This window comes from Lithobates pipiens, unplaced genomic scaffold (genome assembly GCF_037356315.1).
Source record: "Lithobates pipiens isolate NorthernLeopardFrog02 unplaced genomic scaffold, aLitPip1_a1.2 Scaffold_35, whole genome shotgun sequence".
Taxonomy (NCBI): domain Eukaryota; kingdom Metazoa; phylum Chordata; class Amphibia; order Anura; family Ranidae; genus Lithobates; species Lithobates pipiens.
Genome location: NW_027507811.1, coordinates 14,332,846 through 14,358,586, shown reverse-complemented (window position 1 = coordinate 14,358,586; position 25,741 = coordinate 14,332,846). Strand labels below are relative to the sequence as shown.

At 44.0% G+C, this 25,741-nt stretch overlaps 2 protein-coding genes across 2 annotated transcripts in view; both read right to left on the bottom strand.

Annotated features, from left to right (window-relative positions):
• Positions 1–7,435, bottom strand: part of LOC143955506 (uncharacterized) — a 106,639-nt gene extending 99,204 nt beyond the window's left edge. Inside the window, 7 exon segments of the mRNA XM_077465540.1 lie at positions 1,910–2,048; positions 2,168–2,265; positions 2,382–2,505; positions 2,594–2,764; positions 3,041–3,159; positions 4,052–4,317; positions 7,281–7,435. Of these exon segments, the coding sequence (XP_077321666.1) occupies positions 1,910–2,048; positions 2,168–2,265; positions 2,382–2,505; positions 2,594–2,764; positions 3,041–3,118 (610 nt within the window). The 5' untranslated portion in view covers positions 3,119–3,159; positions 4,052–4,317; positions 7,281–7,435.
• A 646-nt stretch (positions 7,436–8,081) lies between these two features.
• Positions 8,082–25,741, bottom strand: part of LOC143955504 (uncharacterized) — a 34,233-nt gene continuing 16,573 nt past the window's right edge. Inside the window, exons 6-12 of the mRNA XM_077465539.1 lie at positions 23,391–23,464; positions 19,153–19,272; positions 18,782–18,952; positions 18,570–18,693; positions 18,359–18,453; positions 18,124–18,256; positions 8,082–11,497 (exon numbers count right to left, since the gene is read on the bottom strand). Coding sequence (XP_077321665.1) covers positions 10,008–11,497; positions 18,124–18,256; positions 18,359–18,453; positions 18,570–18,693; positions 18,782–18,952; positions 19,153–19,272; positions 23,391–23,464 — 2,207 coding nt within the window. The 3' untranslated portion in view covers positions 8,082–10,007. The remainder of the gene's footprint in view (positions 11,498–18,123; positions 18,257–18,358; positions 18,454–18,569; positions 18,694–18,781; positions 18,953–19,152; positions 19,273–23,390; positions 23,465–25,741) is intronic.

Genomic DNA, 25,741 nt, shown 5'->3' with positions numbered 1-25,741 from the left:
GATTTACATTCAGGAGTCATATATACTATATTACCAAAAGTATTGGGACACCTGCCTTTACACGCTCATGAATTTTAATGGCCTCCCAGTCTTAGTCCGTAGGGTTCAATATTGAGTTGGCTCCGCCTTTTGCAGCTATAACACCTTCAGCTCTTCTGAGAAGGCCGTCCACAAGGTTTAGGAGTGTGTCTATGGGAATGTTTGACCATTCTTCCAGAAGTGAGGTTGGATTCGAAGGCCTGGCTTGCAGTTCATCCCAAAGGTGTTCTATTGGGTTGAGGTGTAGGCCAGTCAAGTTCCTCCACCCAAAACTCGCTCATCCATGTTTTTATGGACCTTGCTTTGTGCACTAGTGGGCAGTCATATTGGAACAGGAAGGGGCCGTCCCCAAAACTGTTCCCACAAAGTTGGGAGCATGAAATTGTCCAAAATGTCTTGGTACGCCGACTCCTTAAAAGTTCCCTTCACTGGAACTAAGGGGCCAAGCCCAACCCCTGAAAAACAACCCCCACACCATAATCCCCCCTCCACCAAATGATTTGGACCAGTGCACAAAGCAAGGTCCATAAAGACATGGATGAGCGAGTTTTGGGTGGAGGAACTTGACTGGCCTACACCTCAACCCAATAGAACACCTTTGGGATGAATTAGAGTCACATTAGTGAAAGTTCCTCCACCTCAAACTCGCTCATCCAAGTCTTTATGGACCTTGCTTTGTGCACTGGTCCAAATCATTTGGTGCAGGGGGGATTATGGTGTGGGGTTGTTTTTCAGGGGTTGGGCTTGGCCCCTTAGTTCCAGTGAAGGAAACTCCTAAGGCGTCAGCATAACAAGACATTTTGGACAATTTCATGCTCCCAAGATTGTGGAAACAGTTTGAGGACGGCCCCTTCCTGTTCTAACATAACTGCCCACCAGTACACAAAGCAAGGTCCATATAGACACGAATGAGCGAGTTTGGGGTGGAGGAACTTGACTGGACTTGGATGAGAAGGCCTGGCTCACAATCTCTAATCTAATTCATCCCAAACGTGTTCCAGCGGATTGATGCCAGACAAGTTCCTTCACCCCAAACTCGCTCATCCATGTCTTTATGGACCTTGCTTTGTGCACTGGTCCAAATCATTTGGTGGAGGGGGGATTATGGTGTGGGGGTTGTTTTTCAGGGGTTGGGTTTGGCCCCTTAGTTCCAGTGAAGGAAACTCTTAAGACATCAGCATACCAAGACATTTTGGGCAATTTCATGCTCCCAACTTTGTGGGAACAGTTTGGGGACGGCCCCTTCCTGTTCCAACATGACTGCCCACCAGTACACAAAGCAAGGTCCATAGAGACTGGGATGAGCGAGTTTGGGGTGGAGGAACTTTATTTAAGACTTTATTAGCTACATGGTCAAACGCAGTGCAAATAGAATAACGCGTTTTGGATGGCAGGCCTTAATCATAGCATGAGTGAGACCTGATGGCCAAAACGCGTTAGAGCATTTGCACTGTGTTTGACCATGTAGCAAACAAAGTCATTTATATTTGGATGACACCAAGTTGCCGCCTCGATTTTACCCTTCATTTTACCCTTATACAAGCGTGGCACCCCTTCCTTACACACCATAAATAATTTGCAACCATACTTCCAATAAATTACAAATGAACCTAATTCAGAAATGTTTTTTTCTTGTAATCGCTGTGGAAACGAGGGATATTATTATCTTTTGAAAGAAAGAGGTCATTTATTCCTGGTAAAAAAAAACGGAGTCAAACTTCCTATGATTTTTTTTGCCTTCCGTTGGATCAGTAGCTTTCAAATTTTTTTATGTTTTTTTTTTTTTTTTTTACACCCATGTAATGAGGAATACGCACTTTCTACTCATTATAGAAGAATGGAAATGTGAAATTTACTGTTTATTACTCACTTGTGTCCATATGTAGAGAAGATTCCTCCTGTTTACTTCCCATAATCATCTCCCCCTCCTCCATAGACTGCTGATCTCCACTCACCAACCTCTCTTCTTCTTCTTCTTCCTCTTCTTTAATGTTTTTTGGCTTTTCGGGCTAAAACCCCAAAGTGGTAGTATACATTCCCAAAAAGAGAAAAAGAGATTAGGTAGAAGAATGTCATTTCCTACTTTAGGATGATTTTTGATCTTACCCCAGCCTTCAGTCCCACCTACCTGATGATGGTGGGGGATGGTGTGATCTTCCTGTGTGGAATCCCGGGAATACAGAGGACGGGGACATCTCTCTGGTGGGTTCCCATTACTGGATCCATCTGTAGGAAACACACACACTGACTGAATACATTGTTTCTATGTGTTTATCAGATGATGGGGGATCTAGGTGGACCCTCCGTACTGCTCTCTCCTTTACAATAAAGTCTCCTCTTACCCGGTGATGTGAGGGGCGGCTGATTCTCCATCATGACGTCCTTGTAGAGATCCTTGTGTCCTTCTAAATACTCCCACTCCTCCATGGAGAAATAGACAGTGACATCCTGACACCTTATAGGAACCTGACACACACAATGATACAGTCACCATCCAGACACATCCCTTGTCTGTTACTGGATAATGTCCCAGAATTCCCAGAATCCTCCTCACCTCTCCTGTCAGCAGCTCCATCATCTTCTTGGTGACTTCTAGAATCTTCTTAGCACTGGTTACCTCTGTTGTCAGGCAGTGAGGTGGAGGCACTGTGATGGGTGATGTCCCATGAAGAGAGCTGCTTAGTGTTAATGGATCACCAGATGTTTTCTTCAATACTTTATAATCCTGTTTAGGGAGAGACAGAAACATGTATTAATACAAACCTCCCAGAATCCTCCTTACCTCTCCGGTCAGGTCTGTGTTTTATTAATAGAGATAAGAGTGATGTCATGTGACCTCCCAGAATCCTCTTCACCTCTCCGGTCAGGTCTGTGTTTTATTAATAGAGATAAGAGTGATGTCATGTGACCTCCCAGAATCCTCCTCACCTCTCCGGTCAGGTCTGTGTTTTATTAATAGAGATAAGAGTGATGTCATGTGACCTCCCAGAATCCTCCTTACCTCTCCGGTCAGCAGGTAGATGATCTCCAGGGTGAGGTCCAATATCCTCTCGGTCATGTGACTTTGGTCTTTATCCATCCTTAATAAGTGGTCATGTGATTTATTCAGGACTCTCCTGTCTGTAGATGGATAATAAACTGGGAATTATCTGGACTGTATTGGGATGAAAAATATCTACCCAGAGTTCCTTCACAGTTCTGACACCTCAAATTGCTTCTTGTACTATATATCCCAGGCCTAATCTATCAATGTAACTTTACTACGTTTTAGACAAAATAGGGCCTGGGGGTAAACTGAGGAGAAAGAGGGACGAATGTAAGCCCCAGCCTTGTCAGTGGATGCAATAATAACCGCCAACATAGGAGGGGGAGTCACTGTTACCAAAAGAAAACTGGAGCTGAAAATAAATAGAGAACATTTCCAGCTCTGCAAACAATATTTAGGATGTATCTGGTCTATAAACCAGAGGCTCTGGATGGACAGTTGGATAAATGGTTCTATATTTAGGATATATCTGGTCTTTAAACCAGAGGCTCTAGATGGACAGTTGGATAAATGGTTCTATATTTAGGATGTATCCGGTCTATAAACCAGAGGCTCTGGATGGACAGTTGGATAAATGGTTCTATATTTAGGATGTATCCGGTCTATAAACCAGAGGCTCTGGATGGACAGTTGGATAAATGGCTCTATATTTAGGATCTATCCGGTCTATAAACCAGAGGCTCTGGATGGACAGTTGGATAAATGGTTCTATATTTAGGATGTATCTGGTCTATAAACCAGAGGCTTTGGATTAAAATTTAGATGAATGCCTCTCAATTTGGGATGTATTTAATCTATAAATGTATAATTGGATTAGTGGCTGCACATATACATTATAAAGAGAGAGGGTGAGAGAAAACAGCATCTGCTAGAGATAAAAGACATCACAGTGACTATGGAGGAAGAGGACGGACATGACGGGGGGGGGGGGTTACTGGGTGTAAATATAAAATAATATCTTATTACCTCCTCTACTGCCAGGTTCAGCAATGTCGCCTCTCTACTTCCTCCCAACTCACCTCTCACCTGGAACTTCCTGTCCGTATGTTACATCACTTCCTGTTTCTACGCACGATCACTTCCTGTCTCTGCGTTCCACCGACAATACGATTACGTAGATCACCTACTGGTTGAGACAATAAAATCTGCAGCTTATTTTGTTTTTCCATACTTTAACAGCTGCTTCTTGGCGTTCTTCCATTTTCTTGTCTATAAAACACCCGAGGTAAAATCTAAACAATGTAAAAATATAATGAAAAGAACTTGATGTTATTCATAAATATGTGAAATTACAAAAATAAGAATTAAAACAGAACATTATGTTAAAAAAAAACATATATTCTCTAACCCCTTCTCCAAGCAAAAATGTGCAGGAGAAGAGTGTAGACTGTAGTATAGGGGTATTAGGTGCCTGACATAAGTGTAGAGGGTGGGACAGTGGGCAGTATGTACAGGAGAGGAGGGTATGACAGTGGGTAATTTTTATACAGGAGAGGAGTGTGGAGGGTATGACGGGGCAGTATGTACAGGAGAGGAGTGTGGAGGGTATGACGGGGGCTGTATGTACAGGAGAGGAGGGGATGACAGTGGGTAGTTTTTATACAGGAGAGGAGTTTGGAGGGCATGACGGTGGGCAGTATGTACAGGAGAGAAGTGTGGAGGGTATGATAGTGGGCAGTATGTACAGGAGAGGAGTGTGGAGGGCATGACAGTGGGCAGTATGTACAGGAGAGGAGTGTGGAAGGTATGACAGTGGGCAGTATGTACAGGAGAGAAGTGTGGAGGGTATGATAGGGGGCAGTATGTACAGGAGAGGAGTGTGGAGGGCATGACAGTGGGCAGTATGTACAGGAGACGAGTGTGGAGGGTATGACAGTGGGCAGTATGTACAGGAGACGAGTGTGGAGGGTATGACAGTGGGCAGCATGTACAGGAGAGAAGTGTGGAGGGTATGACAGTGGGCAGTATGTACAGGAGAGGAGTGTGGAGGGCATGACAGTGGGCAGTATGTACAGGAGAGGAGTGTGGAGGGCATGACAGTGGGCAGTATGTACAGGAGACGACTGTGGAGGGTATGACAGTGGGCAGTATGTACAGGAGACGAGTGTGGAGGGTATGACAGTGGGCAGCATGTACAGGAGAGAAGTGTGGAGGGTATGACAGTGTGCAGCATGTACAGGAGAGAAGTGTGGAGGGTATGACAGTGGGCAGCATGTACAGGAGAGAAGGGTGGAGGGTATGACAGTGGGCAGCATGTACAGGAGAGGAGTGTGGAGGGTATGACAGTGGGCAGTATGTACAGGAGAGAAGTGTGGAGGGTATGACAGTGGGCAGCATGTACAGGAGAGAAGTGTGGAGGGTATGACAGTGGGCAGTATGTACAGGAGAGGAGTGTGGCGGGCATGACAGTGAGCAGTATGTACAGTACAGGTCGTGTCTTATGCTGTCTAGTGTGATCTAAACTGAAAACAGATGCAACACACAGCTTCTTGTTTTCTGCCTTGTGCTCTTCACTTTTAGGCAAAGCTGTGTGCTTTAGCTCAGATAGGCATTACCAAGTGGGAAATAACAAAGACTGTGGCATGCCGAAAAATGTGCCAACTCCTATCTACCCACTTTGAGACAAATTATAAAAAAGTGAAGCACACCAACTGTGAAGATGCACCAGAGTCAAGTGCACCAAAATTTAGCCTCCCATGACTACAGGAACTACTTACCACCATAGGCGCACCCCCACCCACCCCCAAAAGGGCCGCCGATGACTGCTTTCCCCACTCCTGCACAGCCCGATGACAAGCAATTCCCACGTTCATCCAGAAACAAGGAACAGTGTTTGAGCTTGGTTTTTTGGGGTTTCTGTAAGGGAGCCATCCTCCCCAATAACCACAAGTGTAAGGAGCATTATTCCTCAACCAGGGTTCCATGAAACCATTGGGTTTCTCCAAAAGTTGCAAGGCGTTCTTCCAGAGGTTCCTTGAGGAATGAGCAATTTTTGTCTCTCAGATGAGTTCTCACTGACACCATTGATCTTTTTATCTATCTATAAGGGGAGCATTCTTCCTTAACCTGGGTTCCTTGAGCAATTTTTGCCTTTCATATAGGTTCCCACTGACACTGTTGATCTTTTTAGCTATCTGTAAGGGGGTAATTCTTCCCAATGACCACAAGTGTGAGGAACATTCTTCCTCAACCAGATTTCCATGGAACCTTTGGGTTCCTCCAGAGGTTGCAAGGGGTTCCTTGAGCAATGAGCATATTTTGCCTTTCAGATAAGTTCCCACTAACACTATATATCGTTTTAGCTATCTGTAAGCCCTTGTAAACACGGTCGGAGATTCCGACAACCAAATCCGTCTGAGTAATTCAGACGGATTAATTCCGGAAGAGGTCCGGAAGTGATGTTGCATACACACAGTCGGACTAAGTTGCTGGAAAATCCGATTGTACATAACGTGATGACATTTTTCGTTAGGACGGGACTACGTTCAGGCTAGTAGCCAATAGCTTTGGTCTAAGAATTTGATCTGAGCATGCGTGGCACCTTGTCCGTCGGAGTAAGCTACACATGATCGGAGTATGTCCGATCGGAGCATTTTGTCTGAAAATTTTACCGGCAAGTTGGAAAAATTGGTCCGTCGGATATTCCGACGGAAACAGTCCGATGCAGACCACACACAGTCGGAATATCCGACAAAACGTTCCGATAGGAAACATTCCGACGGAATCTCCGACCGTGTGTGTACAAGGGCTAAGGGGGTAATTCTTCCCAATGATCACAAGTGTAAGGAACATTCTTCCTCAACCAAGGTTCTATGGAACCCTTTGGTTCCTCCAAAGGTTGCAAGGGGTTCCTCCAGAAGTTCCTACAGGTTCCTTGAGGAATGAGCATTTTCTGCCTCTCAGATAAGTTCCCACTGACACTATTTATCTTTTTAGCTATCTGTAAGGGGATAATTCCTCCCAATGACCACAAGCGTAAGGAACATTCTTCCCCAACCAGGGTTCTGTGGAACCCTTTTGTAACTCCAGAGGTAACAAGGGGTTCCTCCAGAGGTTGCTAGGTGTTCTTTGAGGAATGAGCAATTTCTGCCTCTCAGATAAGTTTCCCACTGCCACCATTGTTTTTGTTTACCTATCTGCAAGGGGGTAATTCTTCCCAATGACCATAGGTGTAAGGAGCATTCTTCCCACTTACCATCACACTAATGTATCATGAGAGGTAGATGTCGTCATTTTTAGCAGGGGTTCCCTGAGACTGGCAAGTTATTTCAAGGGTTCCTCTTTGTTGAAAAGATTGAGAAAGGCTTCCCTAGAACAACAGTTGTCGCAAATTTGTCTGGACCTTCTGGACTCTACGTCTCAATATGAAAAACCTGAATGGACGGTTCTCCATGATGTGAGCAAATACCAATCGCCAATCTAAGAAATTTGGTCATTTGTAAAAAGAAAAAAAAATTGACTCAGACCAGAATATCGTAAAGCGTCAAGCTTTATTGTTTATTTTACACAATTTTGCAAAATTTAATTGAACAATTATCACACAATACCACAAAGCTTGATTCTAATTGAAATCTTGTAAAAGTGATAAATATATCAAAATTTATAATAAATATACAGTACATTAGATGGACCAACAAGTAACAATGATGTACAACAATCAAGAGAACCCTATATAAAGAGTTGTCTATGTATTCCCATATTTGCCCATGTATTTGTTCTATGAAGTCATATATGAGTGTGGGACTGTGTCAGCACTGTTTGTTTAGAGGACCATATTACTATAACGTAATCCCTGTAGATATACACTTAGTTACCAAAAGTTTTGCCTTTATATGACATCCCAGTCTTAGTCCGTAGGGTTCAATATTGAGTTGGCCCACCCATTGCAGCTATAACGGCTTCAACTCTTTTGGGAAGGCCGTGCACAAGGTTTAGGTGTGTTGTCTATGGGAACATTTGACCATTCTTCCAGAAGTGCATTTGTGAGGTCAGGCACTGTTGTTGGACGAGAAGGCTTGGCTCGTAGTCTCCGCTCTAATTCATCCCAAAGGTGTTCTATCGGGTTGAGGCACAGACCTGTCAAGTTCCTCCAACCCCAACTCGCTCATCAATGTCTTTATGGACCTTTGTGCACTGGTGGGCAGTCATGTTGGGAGCATGAAATTGTCCAAAATGTCTTGGTATGCTGACTCCTTAAAACTTCCCTTCACTGGAGCCAAGGGGCCAAGCCCAACCCCACACCATAATCCCCCCTGCACCAAATGATTTGGACCAGTGCACAAAGAAAGGTCCATAAGGACATGTATGAGTGAGTTTGGGGTGGAGGAACTTGACTGGCCTGCACAGTGCTAACCTCAACCCCATAGAACAGGGATATGCAATTAGCGGACCTCCAGCTGTTGCAAAAGTACAAGTCCCATTATGCCTCTGGGTGTCATGCTTGTGGCTGTCGCAGTCTTGCTATGCCTCATGGGACTTGTAGTTCTGCAACAGCTGGAGGTCCGCTAATTGCATATCACTGCCATAGAACATCTCTGGGATGAATTCGAGTGTAGACTGTGAGCCAGGCCTTCTCGTTCAACATCAGTGCCTGAACTCACAGATGCGCTTCTGGAAGAATGGTCAAACATTCCCATAGTCACACTCCCAAACCTTGTGGACAGCCTTCCCAGAAGAGTTGAATCTGTTATAGCTGAAAAAGGTGGGTCACCTCAATTATTGAACCCTACGGACTAAGATTGGAATGCTATTAAAGTTCATGTGCGTGTAAAGGCAGGTGTCTCAATACTTTTGGTAATATAATGTATAATGGGTAGAAGAGACCATCAGAGGATGACCAGAGAAGACCATCAGAGGATGACCAGAGGAGACCATCAGAGGATGACCAGAGAAGACCATCAGAGGATGACCAGAGAAGACCATCAGAGGATGACCAGAGGAGACCATCAGAGGATGACCAGAGGAGACCATCAGAGGATGACCAGAGAAGACCATCAGAGGATGACCAGAGAAGAACATCAGAGGATGACCAGAGGAGACCATCAGAGTATGACCAAAGGAGACCATCAGAGGATGGCCAGAGAAGACCATCAGAGGATGACCAGAGGAGACCATCAGAGGATGACCAGAGGAGGCCATCAGAGGATGACCAGAGGAGGCCATCAGAGGATGACTAGAGGAGGCCATCAGAGGATGACCAGAGGAGACCATCAGAGGATGACCAGAGGAGACCATCAGAGGATGACCAGAGGCGGTCAGAGGATGACCAGAGGAGGCCATCAGAGGATGACCAGAGAAGACCATCAGAGGATGACCAGAGAAGACCATCAGAGGATGACCAGAGAAGACCATCAGAGGATGACCAGAGGAGACCATCAGAGGATGACCAGAGGAGACCATCAGAGGATGACCAGAGGAGACCATCAGATGATGACCAGAGGAGACCATCAGAGGATGACCAGAAGAGACCATCAGAGGATGACCAGAAGAGACCATCAGAGGATGACCAGAGAAGACCATCAGAGGATGACCAGAGGAGACCATCAAATGATGACCAGAAGAGACCATCAGAGGATGACCAGAAGAGACCATCAGAGGATGACCAGAGAAGACCATCAGAGGATGACCGGAGAAGACCATCAGAGGATGACCGGAGGAGACCATCAGAGGATGGCCAGAAGAGACCATCAGAGGATGTTACAGAAATGCCAAGCAATGATTTATGTGATGTTCGGTATGATCAGGGCTCTGCTTACCCAACCCAAAATTAGAAGATTGCCTGAAACGAAGCTGCCCTTGGAGGATGAGGGGGGATTTTCCATTACAGGTCATCACATCACATCTCAAAAGCTTTCAATATTTCACCAACTAGATGATGTGCCTATCTACCTTCGGATCTAACCCCGGTATGTTCGGCTCATTACTAATGAGGACGCTTACCAGAGTGACTTCTCTGGTGTATAACAAGCCCAGCTCTTTGAATGAAACTTTTCCCGCACTCCGAACACGTATAAGGGCGCTCACCTGTGTGACGTCTCTGGTGCTCAACAAGGTTTACTTTGTGAATGAAACATTTCTCACACACCGAACATGAATAAGGACGCTCACCTGTGTGACTTCTCTGGTGTGTAAGAAGTGTCTTTTTCAGAATGAAACGTTTCCCACACACCGAGCACGGATAAGGTCGCTCACCCGTGTGACTTCTCTGGTGGTTAACAAGATCACCTTTGACCGTGAAAGAATTCCCGCACTCCGAACATGGAAAGGGACGCTCGCCCGTGTGACTTCTCAGGTGTTTAGTAAGATTCCCTTTCTGACTAAAGCGTTTCCCGCACTCCGGGCACGGGAAGGGACGCTCACCTGTATGAATTCTCTGGTGTGCTACAAGTCCACCTTTGTGAAGGAAACATTTCCCACACTCGGAACATGAATAAGGAAGGTCACCAGTGTGATTTCTCTGGTGTAGAAAAAGGCTTCCTTTATCAGCGAAGCTCTTCCCACACATTGAACATGGATATGGACGCTCGCCTGTGTGTTTTCTCTCGTGCAACAGGAGGTTTCCTTTCTGAGCAAAACGCTTCCCGCACACTGAACATGAAAAAGGACGCTCACCAGTGTGACTTCTCTCGTGTCTATCAAGGCCAGTTTTCTGAGTAAAACTTTTCCCACACTCTGAGCATGAAAAGGGACGCTCGCCCGTGTGATGTCTCTGGTGTCTAATGAGGTTGCTTTTCAAAGCGAAACACTTTCCGCACATCGAACAGGAAAAGGGGCGCTCACCTGTGTGACTTCTCTCGTGTCCGTGAAGATTTTTTTTATCAGTAAAACATTTCCCGCACTCTCCACATGTGAAAGGACGCTCACCCCTGTGACGTCTCTGGTGTCTAACAAGGTATCTTTTCTCAGTGAAGCTTTTACCACACTCTGAGCATGAGAACGGACTTTTGCTCTTGTGACTTTTCTGGTGTCTAATGAGGTACCTTTTCTCAGTGAAACGTCTGCTACACTCTGAGCATGAGAAAGCATGCTCACTCTTGTGACTACTCTGGTGTATAAGAAGGTCTTTCTTTTTGGTGAAAGATTTCCCGCACACTGAACAGGACAATGAACGCTCTTCTGTGTGAACTCCTCCATTACTTTTGGATATCTTGGAATTAGATGGACCTTTTGACCTAACCTTTCTCGAAGTCTTTAGCTGTATTTCTGGAGCAATAGTTTGTGATTTGTTGGAGGATTCCCCGAGATTAGAGACATCTATTGACTGATCTAAATGCTGAGGTCTTTGATGTCCATTATCAGTAATGGGATTTACTTCCGGAGAAGGTTGTGTGAGGCCATTATCTTCTGCATTACAACTCAGAGGTAAAGTAAGTCCTTCAGAGGTATTCCTGTTCTGTGCAGAGTGGTCATCTGCTGAAAAGCAATTTATAAAAACCATGTTAAAGATCTATTTTATTCTACATTTAGGAGTCATATACTGTATTGTTGGCACCTCATGTCTAGGAAACTTACTGAAGAACAGAGATGGACCATATGGTTTACAACATCTCCACCTCATTTGTTGGGAACATGACGTTATATTAGAGGAATGGAGATGGACCTTTCATATGGAGTACAGTATCTCCTCCTCATTTGTTGGGAACATGACGTTATATTGAGGATTGGAGATGGACCTTTCATATGATGTACAGTATCTCCTCCTCATTTGTTGGGGACATGACGTTATATTGAGGAGTGGAGATGGACCTTTCATATGGTGTACAGTATCCCCTCCTCATTTGTTGGGAACATGACGTTATATTGAGGAATGGAGATGGACCTTTCACATGGTGTACAGTATCTCCTCCTCATTCATGGGAACATGACGTTATATTGAGGAATGGAGATGGACCTTTCATATGGTGTACAGTATCTCCACCTCATTTGTTGGGAACATGATGTTATATTGAGGAATGGAGATGGACCTTTCATATGGTGTACAGTATCTCCTCCTCATTTGTTGGGAACATGACGTTATATTGAGGAATGGAGATGGACCTTTCATATGGTGTACAGTATCTCCTCCTCATTTGTTGGGAACATGACATTATATTGAGGAATGGAGATGGACCTTTCATATGGTGTACAGTATCTCCTCCTCATTTGTTGGGAACATGACGTTATATTGAGGAATGGAGATGGACCTTTCATATGGTGTACAGTATCTCCTCCTCATTTGTTGGGAACATGACGTTATATTGAGGAGTGGAGATGGACCTTTCATATGGTGTACAGTATCTCCTCCTCATTTGTAGGGAACATGACGTTATATTGAGGAATGGAGATGGACCTTTCATATGGAGTACAGTATCTCCTCCTCATTTGTTGGGAACATGACGTTATATTGAGGATTGGAGATGGACCTTTCATATGATGTACAGTATCTCCTCCTCATTTGTTGGGGACATGACGTTATATTGAGGAGTGGAGATGGACCTTTCATATGGTGTACAGTATCCCCTCCTCATTTGTTGGGAACATGACGTTATATTGAGGAATGGAGATGGACCTTTCACATGGTGTACAGTATCTCCTCCTCATTTGTTAGGAACATGACGTTATATTGAGGAATGGAGATAGACCTTTCATATGGTGTACAGTATCTCCTCCTCATTCATGGGAACATGACGTTATATTGAGGAATGGAGATGGACCTTTCATATGGTGTACAGTATCTCCACCTCATTTGTTGGGAACATGATGTTATATTGAGGAATGGAGATGGACCTTTCATATGGTGTACAGTATCTCCTCCTCATTTGTTGGGAACATGACGTTATATTGAGGAATGGAGATGGACCTTTCATATGGTGTACAGTATCTCCTCCTCATTTGTTGGGAACATGACATTATATTGAGGAATGGAGATGGACCTTTCATATGGTGTACAGTATCTCCTCCTCATTTGTTGGGAACATGACGTTATATTGAGGAATGGAGATGGACCTTTCATATGGTGTACAGTATCTCCTCCTCATTTGTTGGGAACATGACGTTATATTGAGGAGTGGAGATGGACCTTTCATATGGTGTACAGTATCTCCTCCTCATTTGTAGGGAACATGACGTTATATTGAGGAATGGAGATGGACCTTTCATATGGTGTACAGTATCTCCTCCTCATTTGTTGGGAACATGACGTTATATTGAGGAATGGAGATGGACCTTTCATATGGTGTACAGTATCTCCTCCTCATATGTTGGGAACATGACGTTATATTGAGGAATGGAGATGGACCTTTCATATGGTGTACAGTATCTCCTCCTCATTTGTTGGGAACATGACGTTATATTGAGGAATGGAGATGGACCTTTCATATGGTGTACAGTATCTCCTCCTCATTTGTAGGGAACATGACGTTATATTGAGGAATGAAGATGGACCTTTCATATGGTGTAGTATCTCCACTTTATCTGTTCACAACAATGTAACACTGCAGAACGAGGATGGAATTTACATACCACATCCAGACTATTGAGGTAAACATAAAGAATACTTTTTTTGCCAATGAGAATTGGAGGTTTCTATATTATATGGTGCACAATATTTCCACCTCAATTTTTGTGGACACCTTGTAGTGGGGTAGGTATATTGGTGATGTTCTTACATTACATGATTGTTTTTTTTTTTTTGTTTTTTTTAATCGGGAATCAATGAATTTATCTTTGATGGCAAATTGGGCCAAGCTTTATATGGGTTTTTGGCCTTTCTTTGGGTCAACAGATTTTCTAAGAGCGAAGCTTGCCCTTAAGGCTTAGTTTTTTTTTTTTCTTTCCTCGAACAAAGTTTTTTATTGAACAATTTCCAGTTTGAACATATTTCTGCAGGTTATAAGGCAATACTGTAGAAATGCATATAAACAATGTAATGAAATTTATACAGAATGAACAATGAACTCAGTAACTATCAATTGGGTGGAAAACCTTCTGTCCATATTATTCGTGTGATTCCACGCTGGGAAGAATTATGGCTTTACGAACTCTCAGTGCATGTGTCCGCGGACGCAAGCCACCTATCCCATATTTTATTGTACTTGTCTGGGCAACCTCTGTTAATGTAGATGAACTTCTTGTAGGGGAGTGTGTTATTTATATCTATTTTCCAGTCGTTGAAGCTGGGGGGGGGATGGGTCTCATTCACTATCTGGCTATATTTTTTTGTTGGCAGAAAACAGTGTTTCATGCAGGAACGTTTTGGTAAATTTGTCTATCTCGGAGTCGGGAAATATCCCCAGGAGGCAAGGTTTGGGGTCAAGGGTCAAAGGGGATCACATGTCATCATGGAGGACATCTACGATCTGCTTCCATAGACTCTGAAGGACCGGGCATGCCCTAATTAAATGTAAGAATGTGCCCGTCGCCCTCTTACACATCGTACACGAGGTAGAAGACTGTTGCTTAAAGCGGGCGACTCTTAGAGGGGTAAGATATGGCCGCTGCAGAATGTACAACTGGGCCAACCTGTCAGAAAGTTTGGAGGCTACAGTCTTACATGAATCCAGTGCTTCAATCCACTCCTCGTCCTCTAACGGACCTACCTCTCTTTCCCATCTTGGTTTAAGGCTATAAGCTAGCGTGGTTGATGTTGGGGTTAGGAGCATGACATAAAAATCCAAAATCGGCCTCCGTGGATCATCCCCCTTGACTACCGTCATAATGACAATGGGGGTAGACTGTGGCAAAGGATGGGGGAACCGAGTTTGAGCTGCGTGACGCACTTGAAATAATCGAAAGAGCAGGGAATCGGGCAGCAGGAACTCATTTTGGAGGCCCTCAAAGTTTTCAAGTGTGCCAATCGGAAATTATGTGGTGTAAGTAGACAGCTGCACACTAAATAAATTTTATTTTTCTGACGAAAATGAAATTCCGAAACTAAATATTTCAGTTACTCCCGAAATTCATTTTTATTTATTTTGTTTCCTTAAAAAATGCATTCGTCCAAAAATCCAAAATAATTAAAGGTCGAATCTGTCATTGAAGGCTTATGGCGTCTGGTGAATGTTCTGAGAAGATTCGACGGAGCAGCTAAACTGTATGACGCCGCGATCGTACATTTCTGGTCGAATGTTCCGCCTACAAGCTATAGTAGAATTCTAATGCTGTATGACACTAGTAATAATTCTATTTATTGATTATTATTACTAGTCAACCAACATTAGAATTCTTCTATGGCCTATGGGTAGAGCATTTGACCATAAATGTCCGCTTGCGGAGACTGCTTCATCGAATCTTCATGTCGAATAATCTTGAACTAATAGAGTTAGGTTAGGCACATTCAACCTTTTTTCCTATTGTCTCTATAATGTCGAATCTTTTCTCTCTATGTCGAATCTTTTTTCTCTATGTCGAATCTTTTCTCTCTAGGTTGAATCTTTTCTCTCTATGTCGAATAATTTTGGACTAATAGAGTTAGGTTAGGCACATTCAACCTTTTTTGCTATTGTCTCTATAATGTCGAATTTTTTCTCTCCTATGTCGAATAATCTTGGACTAATAGAGTTAGGTTAGGCACATTCAACCTTTTTTGCTATTGTCTCTATAATGTCGAATCTTTTCTCTCCTATGTCGAATAATCTTGGACTAATAGAGTTAGGTTAGGCACATTCAACCTTTTTTCCTATTGTCTCTATAATGTCGAATCTTTTCTCTCTATGTCGAATAATCTTGGACTAATAGAGCTAAAGTTAAGCACATTCGACCACAGGTTTGATGGACACAGATCGCTATTGTCAGCATCTATATCGAACTGTTGTCACAACTAAAAGGAAAATAAAGCATTTGTTTTTGTCGGATCTTTCGGGTTTTCGGATTCTGCACATTCGTTATAGCGATCGCTTGTTAAAACGATATCGAAAATACCCGAAATTCGGACAAAAACGAATGCGCATGTCTAGGTGTAAGTAATATATCCTGTGTTCGCTCTCTCTGTGTCAGGGATCAAGAGGAATTCGGAGAGTAGTTTATTGTGCCATAGAGGGGTATAGTCGTTGTATTTGGGTGTTGACAGAATTTTAGTGGCTCATATGCGCCTATATTGGTTCAGGAGGGCCCCACAATCTCTTTTACAGTTATTCCCACTATGACCCATTGCGATTGCCCTAAGTGGATCTGTGGTTAGTTGCGCCCACTGTGGACAAAGGAGCGTGAGGAATCTAAAGGCCCATACACACGATCAGACTTTTTGACAACAAACACGCAAATTAGCTGTTTTGGAGCAACATCCGACCGTGTGTACGCTCCATCGGACAAACTTTTTCCGTTTTCATTGGACTTTTGTTGGCTATGCGAACGGACAAACTTTCTGGCAACAAAAGTCAGACGGAGCAAAGTCTGATCGTGTGTACAGAAAACCATAGGACTTTTGTACAAAGTACAAACAGGCATGCTCAGAACCAATGCAAAAGATCAGACAACAATACAGAAGTTGACCAAAGGTGGCGGTAAAGAGCAGAAAAACCACATGATTTGGTGAAAGTTGGCTGAAAAAGTCCTGCTGTGTGTATGCAATACAAGTTCACGGCCGATGCCCTTTGTACAAAAATCCAAGGGAAAGTTTGTACTAAAGTCCTATCGTGTGTATGAGGCTTTAGTCTGTCGGTTTTGTCTATGTGGTATAGCTGAGATAGTTGGGATGCGAGATAATAGAGATTCAGGTCAGGGAGGGCCGTTCCGCCCTGGTCAGTAGGGTTCTTAAGGACTCTCCAGGCCAGCTTGTGTCTCTTGGTACCCCAAATGAATGTCCTGAGTATGGCCTCCATTGATTTAAAAAGTTTTAAGGGTAAGTATATGGGTGTGTGCCGAAGCATGTAGAATATTTTGGGTAGTAATATCATTTTAACAATATTAATGTGGACCCCCACACCGAGCAGCAGTCTCGCCCACATCTGAGTTTTAGACTTGATGAGATTGAAAAGGGGCTCTCTGTTAATATATAGCCGGTGTCCTATTCACCATTACTCCAAGATATTTGATTGTGTTTACTCACTGGAGTTTTAATTTCTCCCGTAGCTTGGGAGAGGGGAAGCTGTCCATTGGCAATATTTGGGATTTCTCCCAATTCATTTTAGGGCCCGGAGAACTGACCAAAGTACTTGATCGTTTGTAATGTCTTCTGGAGAGATGTGGTGAAGTCGGTTGGATATAGTAGTTTGTCATCTGCGTACAAGCTCATTTTCTCAGTCAGGGATCCAAGACTTATGCTCTGTACACACGGTCGGACATTCGGACGACCAAATTCGTCTGATTTTTTTCCTACGGATTTTGGCCCAAACTTGTCTTGCATACACACGGTCGCACAAAATTGACGGAAAATCTGATATCGTTCTGAACGCGGTGACGTACAACACATACGACGGGACTATAAAGGGGCCAGTAGCCAATAGCTTTTGTCTTGTAATTTATTCTGAGCATGCGTGGCACTTTGTCCGTTGGAACTGTCTACACACGATCGGAATTTAAATGTTCGGATTTTGTTGTCGGAAAATTTTAGATCCCGCTCTCAAACTTTGCGTGTTGGAAATTCCGACGGAAAAAAGTCAGATGGAGCCCACATACGATCGGATTTCCCGACAACAAGATCCAATCGTAAATTTTCCTGTCGGAAAGTCTGACCGTGTGTACAGGGCAAAAGACCCTGGACCTTGGGGGTCTTCTCTAATGGAAATTGCAAGGGGCTCCGCCGCCAGGGCGTAGAGGAGCAGAGACAGTGGGCAGCCCTGCCTAGTGCTCCTGGATAAGTCAAACATCTGGGAGGTCATCCCGTTGGACACTACTTTATACCATCGGGCGCCAAATATAATAATTGGACCCACTTGATCAAATTAGGTTCCGAATCCAAAGCTACGTAAGCATCCCCAAAGGTATCTTCACTCCACCGAATCAAAAGCCTTGGCGGTGTTCAAAGCCACCATCCACCCAGGACCCCACATTAGTATGTGTCTCTTGTAGGTTAATATATCATTTTCTGAGATTGAAGGAGGCCCTTAAGGTTTATTACTTACTTGTGTCCATATGTAGAGAACATTCTTCCTGTTTACTTTTCTTTTTCTTTTTCCTTTCAGTCTTCTTCATAGACTTCTGAGCTCCATTCACCGATGTCTCTTCTTCCTCTTTAAAGTCTTTTTGTTTCACACCCTAACCGCCAAAAATGATAGAATACATTTTCAAAAAGCAACAATAGAGATTTACATAGAAGAATGTCATCTCATGCTTTAAATGAACTCCATTTCCACCTACCTGATGGTGGGGGATGGTGTGACCTTCCTGTGTGGAATCCCGGGAATACAGAGGATGGGGACATCTCTCTGGTGGGTTCCCATTACTGGATCCATCTGTAGGAAACACACACACTGACTGAATACATTGTTTCTATGTGTTTATCAGATGATGGGGGATCTAGGTGGAGCCTCCGTACTGCTCTCTCCTTTACAATAAAGTCTCCTCTTACCCGGTGATGTGAGGGGCGGCTGATTGTCCATCATGACGTCCTTGTAGAGATCCTTGTGTCCTTCTAAATACTCCCACTCCTCCATGGAGAAATAGACAGTGACATCCTGACACCTTATAGGAACCTGACACACACAATGATACAGTCACCATCCAGACACATCCCTTGTCTGTTACTGGATAATGTCCCAGAATTCCCAGAATCCTCCTCACCTCTCCTGTCAGCAGCTCCATCATCTTCTTGATGACTTCTAGTATCTTCTTGGCATTGCTGATCTCTGTTGTCAGGCACTGAGGTGGAGGCACTGTGATGGGTGCCGTTCCATTAAGACATTTGCTGGGTGTTAACGGATCACCAGATATTTTCTTCACAACTTTACAATTCTGAGAGAGAAAAAGAAACAATTATTGCTACAGACTTCCAAGAATCCTCCTTAATGCATAGATGTGGTCTTGGGTTTAGTTACAAAATTAGGAGTGGTGTCATGTGACCTCCCAGAATCCTCCTCACCTCTCCGGTCAGGTCTGTGTTTTATTAATAGAGATAAGAGTAATGTCATGTGACCTCCCAGAATCCTCCTCACCTCTCCGGTCAGCAGGTAGACGATCTCCAGGGTGAGGTCCAATATCCTCTCAGTCATGGGACTTTGGTCTTTATCCATCCTTGTTGATGTGGCCATTGGATCTGTTCTGCACCCTCCTTTCTGTGGATAAATAAAAAATTGACAATTATCTGAAGCATAAGTCTTCAAAACTCAATTCTTGGGCTTTTGGCTAAGATCACGTGTAGTACTGTATATTAATATTAAATCTGGACTATAAACCAACAACACTGGATAGAAAGTTGCATACATGAATCTACAGATTTAGGATGTATCTGGTCTATAAACCAGAGGCTCTGGATGGACAGTTGGATAAATGGTTCTATATTTAGGATGTATCTGGTCTATAAACCAGAGGCTCTGGATGGACAGTTGGATAAATGGTTCTATATTTAGGATGTATCTGGTCTATAAACCAGAGGCTCTGGATGGACAGTTGGATAAATGGTTCTATATTTAGGATGTATCCGGTCTATAAACCAGAGGCTCTGGATGGACAGTTGGATAAATGGTTCTATATTTAGGATGTATCAGGTCTATAAACCAGAGGCTCTGGATGGACAGTTGGATAAATGGTTCTATATTTAGGATGTATCTGGTCTATAAACCAGAGGCTCTGGATGGACAGTTGGATAAATGGTTCTATATTTAGGAGGTATCCTGTCTATGAACCAGAGGCTCTGGATGGACAGTTGGATAAATGGTTCTATATTTAGGATGTATCCGGTCTATAAACCAGAGGCTCTGGATGGACAGTTGGATAAATGGTTCTATATTTAGGATGTATCCGGTCTATAAACCAGAGGCTCTGGATGGACAGTTGGATAAATGGTTCTATATTTAGGATGTATCCGGTCTATAAACCAGAGGCTCTGGATGGACAGTTGGATAAATGGTTCTATATTTAGGATGTATCCGGTCTATAAACCAGAGGCTCTGGATGGACAGTTGGATAAATGGTTCTATATTTAGGATGTATCAGGTCTATAAACCAGAGGCTCTGGATGGACAGTTGGATAAATGGTTCTATATTTAGGATGTATCTGGTCTATAAACCAGAGGCTCTGGATGGACAGTTGGATAAATGGTTCTATATTTAGGATGTATCCGGTCTATAAACCAGAGGCTCTGGATGGACAGTTGGATAAATGGTTCTATATTTAGGAGGTATCCAGTCTATAAACCAGAGGCTCTGGATGGACAGTTGGATAAGTGGCTCTATATTTATGTAGTACTTATCCCCGAAGTAGCTCCTGAATTTTTCTGGGCTTACCGATTACCTCCACCAGCTCGTCCTCGTTGTCCTTGTCTAGGGGTTGCCAGGGTTGATGACCCAGTAATTGTAGAGACCGACACTTGAATTCTTTGTCTCTGCATCAGGGTAAAGTTTAGCTCAGGTGCTTGGAACTGCTGACTTCAAATAAAAGTCTCTTTCTGGTACACAATCCAGGGAATAGCCACTCGCAATTGGACTCTTTAACTGTTGGATAAATCCTTGAGTTTGGGTTTAGCAGCCAACAGGTAATTCTAGCTTTGCAAAGTCTCTCACACAGACTTGGTTGAAGAACTTAGTTGTAACCGGAAGGATAGAAGTAGGAACTTTTCTTACTGTACCAGAATCTTTCAGCCGGTCCGGCAATACCGTAAGAAATGTGGATTCAATCAATGTCCATGCCAGCTCAGCTTCCAGGCTCTTACCGAGCAGCCAGCCTTGTGCGTGACTCTCTTACTGAAGAGTCCTCCTTTGGTCGCGTGTAGAGTTGCTGGGCCTCTCCAAACCCAAGACGGCACTGGAACACCTTAGAATCCTCCTTCCAGTTACTGCGCCTCGGACTAGCCAGTTCCGAGGCTCGGAAAGGATGGATCCGCACCCCAGGCCATGAGGGCCCCCGGGGGCTGGTCAGGAGGACCAGGACCATGGAGTCAGCAACAACTTCTGGACCGGAACCCAGAACCACATGGCTTCAGCACCTTAAGTACCCTCTCCCGGAATACACAGCGAGACAAATGCCCACTGATTGGCTCAGAGAGAGAGATTGGTACCCAATGCATCCAACCAACCTAAGGCCTCTCACAGGGGTGAACCCCACCTATGACCAGGCAGAACCTTAATACAGCCCAGCCAAACTGATGCCAAAGCACAATTTAGAACAATTAGCCCCAAAACGTAACTATAGTTTTGGCCAAAAACTGAATTTACAACATAGCGCATATTCATTAGGAGTACCGGCGATACATTTAGGATGTATCTGGTCTATAAACCAGAGGCTCTGGATGGACAGTTGGATAAATGGTTCTATATTTAGGATGTATCCGATCTATAAACCAGAGGCTCTGGATGGACAGTTGGATAGATGGTTCTATATTTAGGATGTATCCGGTCTATAAACCAGAGGCTCTGGATGGACAGTTGGATAGATGGTTCTATATTTAGGATGTATCCGGTCTATAAACCAGAGGCTCTGGATGGACAGTTGGATAAATGGTTCTATATTTAGGATGTATCCGGTCTATAAACCAGAGGCTCTGGATGGACAGTTGGATAAATGGTTCTATATTTAGGATGTATCCGGTCTATAAACCAGAGGCTCTGGATGGACAGTTGGATAAATGGTTTTATATTTAGGATGTATCCGGTCTATAAACCAGAGGCTCTGGATGGACAGTTGGATAAATGGCTCTATATTTATGTAGCACTTACCCCTGAAGGAGCGGCTGAATTTTTCTGGGCTTACCGATTACCTCCACCAGCTCGTCCTCGTTGTCCTTGTCTAGGGGTTCCCAGGGTTGATGACCCAGTAACTGTAGAGACCTTGAATTCCTTGTCAGGATTTTTATTTTGCATAAAACAGTTGAACAAACTCAGTCTCTAAGTTGGGAATAGAGGGCATCAGGGTAAAGTTTAGCTCAGGTGCTCGGAACTGCTGACTTAAAATGAAAGTCTCTTTCTGGTACATAATCTAGGGAATAGCCACTCGCAACTGGACTCTTTAACTATTGGATAAATCCTTGAGTTTGGGTTTAGCAGCCAACAGGTAATTCTAGCTTTGCAAAGTCTCTCACACAGACTTGGTTGAAGAACTTAACTGGAAGGATAGAAGTAGGAACTTTTCTTACTGTACCAGAATCTTTCAGCCGGTCCGGCGATACCGTAAGAAATGCGGATTCAATCAATGTCCATGACAGCTCAGCTTCCAGGCTCTTACCGAGCAGCCAGCCTTGTGCGTGGCTCTCTTACTGAAGAGTCCTCCCCTGGTCGCGTGTAGAGTTGCTGGGCCTCTCCAAACCCAAGGCGGCACCGGAACACCTTAGAATCCTCCTTCCAGTTACTGCGCCTCGGACTAGCCAGTTCTGAGGCTCCGAAATGGATGGATCCGCACCCCAGGCCATGAGGGCCCCCGGGGGCTGGTCAGGAGGACCAGGACCATGGAGTCAGCAACAACTTCTGGACCAGAACCCAGAACCACATGGCTTCAGCACCTTAAGTACCCTCTCCCGGAATACACAGCGAGACAAACGCCCACTGATTGGCTCCGAGAGAGAGATTGGTACCCAATGCATCCAACCAACCTAAGGCCTCTCACAGGGGTGAACCCCACCTATGACCAGGCAGAACCTTAATACAGCCCAGCCAAACTGATGCCAAAGCACAATTTAGAACAATTAGCCCCAAAACGTAACTATAGTTTTGGCCAAAAACTGAATTTACAACATAGCGCATACTCATTAGGAGTACCGGCGATACATTTAGGATGTATCTGGTCTATAAACCAGAGGCTCTGGATGGACAGTTGGATAAATGGTTCTATATTTAGGATGTATCCGATCTATAAACCAGAGGCTCTGGATGGACAGTTGGATAGATGGTTCTATATTTAGGATGTATCCGGTCTATAAACCAGAGGCTCTGGATGGACAGTTGGATAAATGGCTCTATATTTAGGATGTATCCGGTCTATAAACCAGAGGCTCTGGATGGACAGTTGGATAAATGGTTCTATATTTAGGATGTATCCAGCCTATTAGAATATAAACATTGCTATACAGTATATACACCTAAAATATCTTTTTATTAATGGTGCCACATATACATTATAAAGCGAGATGGTGAGAGAAAACAGCATCTGCTGGAGATAAATGACATCACAGTGACTATGGAGGAAGAGGATGGACATGACGGGGAGGTTACTGGGTGTAAATATAAAATAATATCTTATTACCTCCTCTGCTGCCAGTTCCAGCAATGTCTCCTCTCTACTTCCTCTTGACTCACTTCTCCCTCGGAACTTCCTGTCTGTTTTACATCACTTCCTGTTTTTTACCTCAGATCATTTCCTGTCTCTGCGTTCCACTGACAATACATCGAATCGCCTGTTGTAGAGAATATAAAATCTGTAGCCTATGTTGCGTCCTTTTTTTTTTGCTGCGTTCTTCTGTTCTTTTGTTCTAAATTACACTCTGGGGAAATAAAAACAATGTAACATATAAAGAAATGATTTATTTAATTATTAAGAATTTAGCAAAAATTAAAAAATTAAAATCACAAATTGAAGACGAATATAACGTTTAACCACTTCAGTACCGGAATCCTCCGACAATCAGTCACGTGACACTGTACCCAAACCAATTTTATATATCGGTAGAACTTTCTTCTAATCACTATTGTTTGTTTTTTTTTTAATTGAATAAAAATGTCGGGACCATACATTCACCCCTAAAATGACCGTTTTTGGAAAGTAGACACCTCGAGGTAATCTGATTTGTTTGTTTTTTTGCCACAGTTTTTTGGAAATCAGGAAACGTGCCACTATTAGAGTCCATTCACACAGGGGCAACACGACTTGCAGCACGACTTTGGGAGGCAACTTGGACACGTCTTGAGTATGAATCACAGCGCGACTTGTGGCGACTTACAACACGACTTCAAGTCGCCCCCAGGGCCAGGTGACTTTGGCTGTGGCCAATCACAGAATAATCAGCTCTCGAGGGGGAACTCTTTTAAATAAAAAACCGACATGGGTTCCCCTCCAAGAGCATACCAGGCCCTTAGGTCTGGTATGGATTTTGGGGGGACCCCCACGCCATTCTTTCAGCGTAGGGGGATTCCACTTAAAATCCATACCAGACCAAAGGGCCTGGTTTGTCCCTAGAGGGAACCCATGCCGGGTTTTTATTATTATAGAGGAAACTTTTCCTGTAAAGTCGCTTCAATATAGATGGAGATCCAACTTGGTGGCAACTTCCATTGAATTCTATGGGTGCAAGTCGCCTAGAAGTCGGATTGAAGTAGTACAGGAACCTTTTCTGAAGTCGGAGCGACTGCAGTAGTGCGCATTAAGACGGATCCATTCACTTACATTGATTTTTTTCATGTAGCGCAACTTGAGGCGACTTGGGGCGACTTGAAGTCGGATCCAAAGTTGCCCCTGTTTGAATGGACTCTTAAGGGGTTAAAACATGGAACTCAGTAATGGTGCACAAAATACGTTAAAGTGGACTTCATTCTCCTTATCAACTTTATAACATTCTTTCTTCTGCCCCTCTAACCCGAGGTGGACGTTTTTTTACATTTTCGTTTTGGAGGGGAGAATCAATTTTTTGGGACCCCACCCTGCAGATTCCTAATTTATCGCCTAGGCAAGAATTATGTGTTGGTGCCCGTAGGCTCCTGGGATACCCACATCACAGGTCCCAGGAGGTTTTGGGGTATTCCTCATGTCGTTGGATAGCCTGGTTGCTAGCCATGTTTTTTTCAGCCCCATCCCCCCCCCCCTCCTTCCCGATGATGTGGCATTACATGACCCTGCACAACCCAGAAGAGAACACCTTCTGGTGACACCAGAAGAAAGGGGGTGGCATGGGATTGGTTGTACTGTTGGGAAGCACTGGATTACGTGGGAACAATGATGGATTGCCAAGCATGATATTGCACTTTTTGTTTAAAACCTGGATTAAAAGGGAGCAGTGAAAAAAATTAAATTAAATAGGGGTTTGGGCAGAGTGAAGTTTCTTTTTAATTTGTTCTCCTTCACAGAAAATCTATAAAAGTGACCCAACACCAGACCACCTCCCAACCCCCCTGGTCCCCCGCTGTACTTACCTCAGGGGCGGACTGACCATTGGCCCACTCGGGCACTGCCCGAGGGCCCCGGGCCACTAGGGGGCCCCATCAGGGTTGCCAGCCTCACTAAAACCAGGGACAGTATGTAAAAATCTGTGTTTTTTTTTTACATCTGTTTCTGAAATATCCCTTACTGACATCCTTTTGGTCTAAAAATCCAGAGATTATAGCTGCCCCACCTCTCCAGTACCTTCTCAGCCAATAGAAACATGTCTGTGTCTACTGTGTGTACATGTATGTGTATACTGTGTGATTGTATACTGTGTGTGTATACTGTGTGGCCCCATAATCTCTGATTGCCTGGGGGCCCCATAATCTCCTATTGCCCGGGGGCCCCATGAGTTGTCAGTCCGCCCCTGACTTACCTCCAGTGATCTTGAGCTATTATGCCGCACACACACGACCAGACTTTCCGGCAGACCAGGTCCGACAGGATCAGTTCGTTGGACA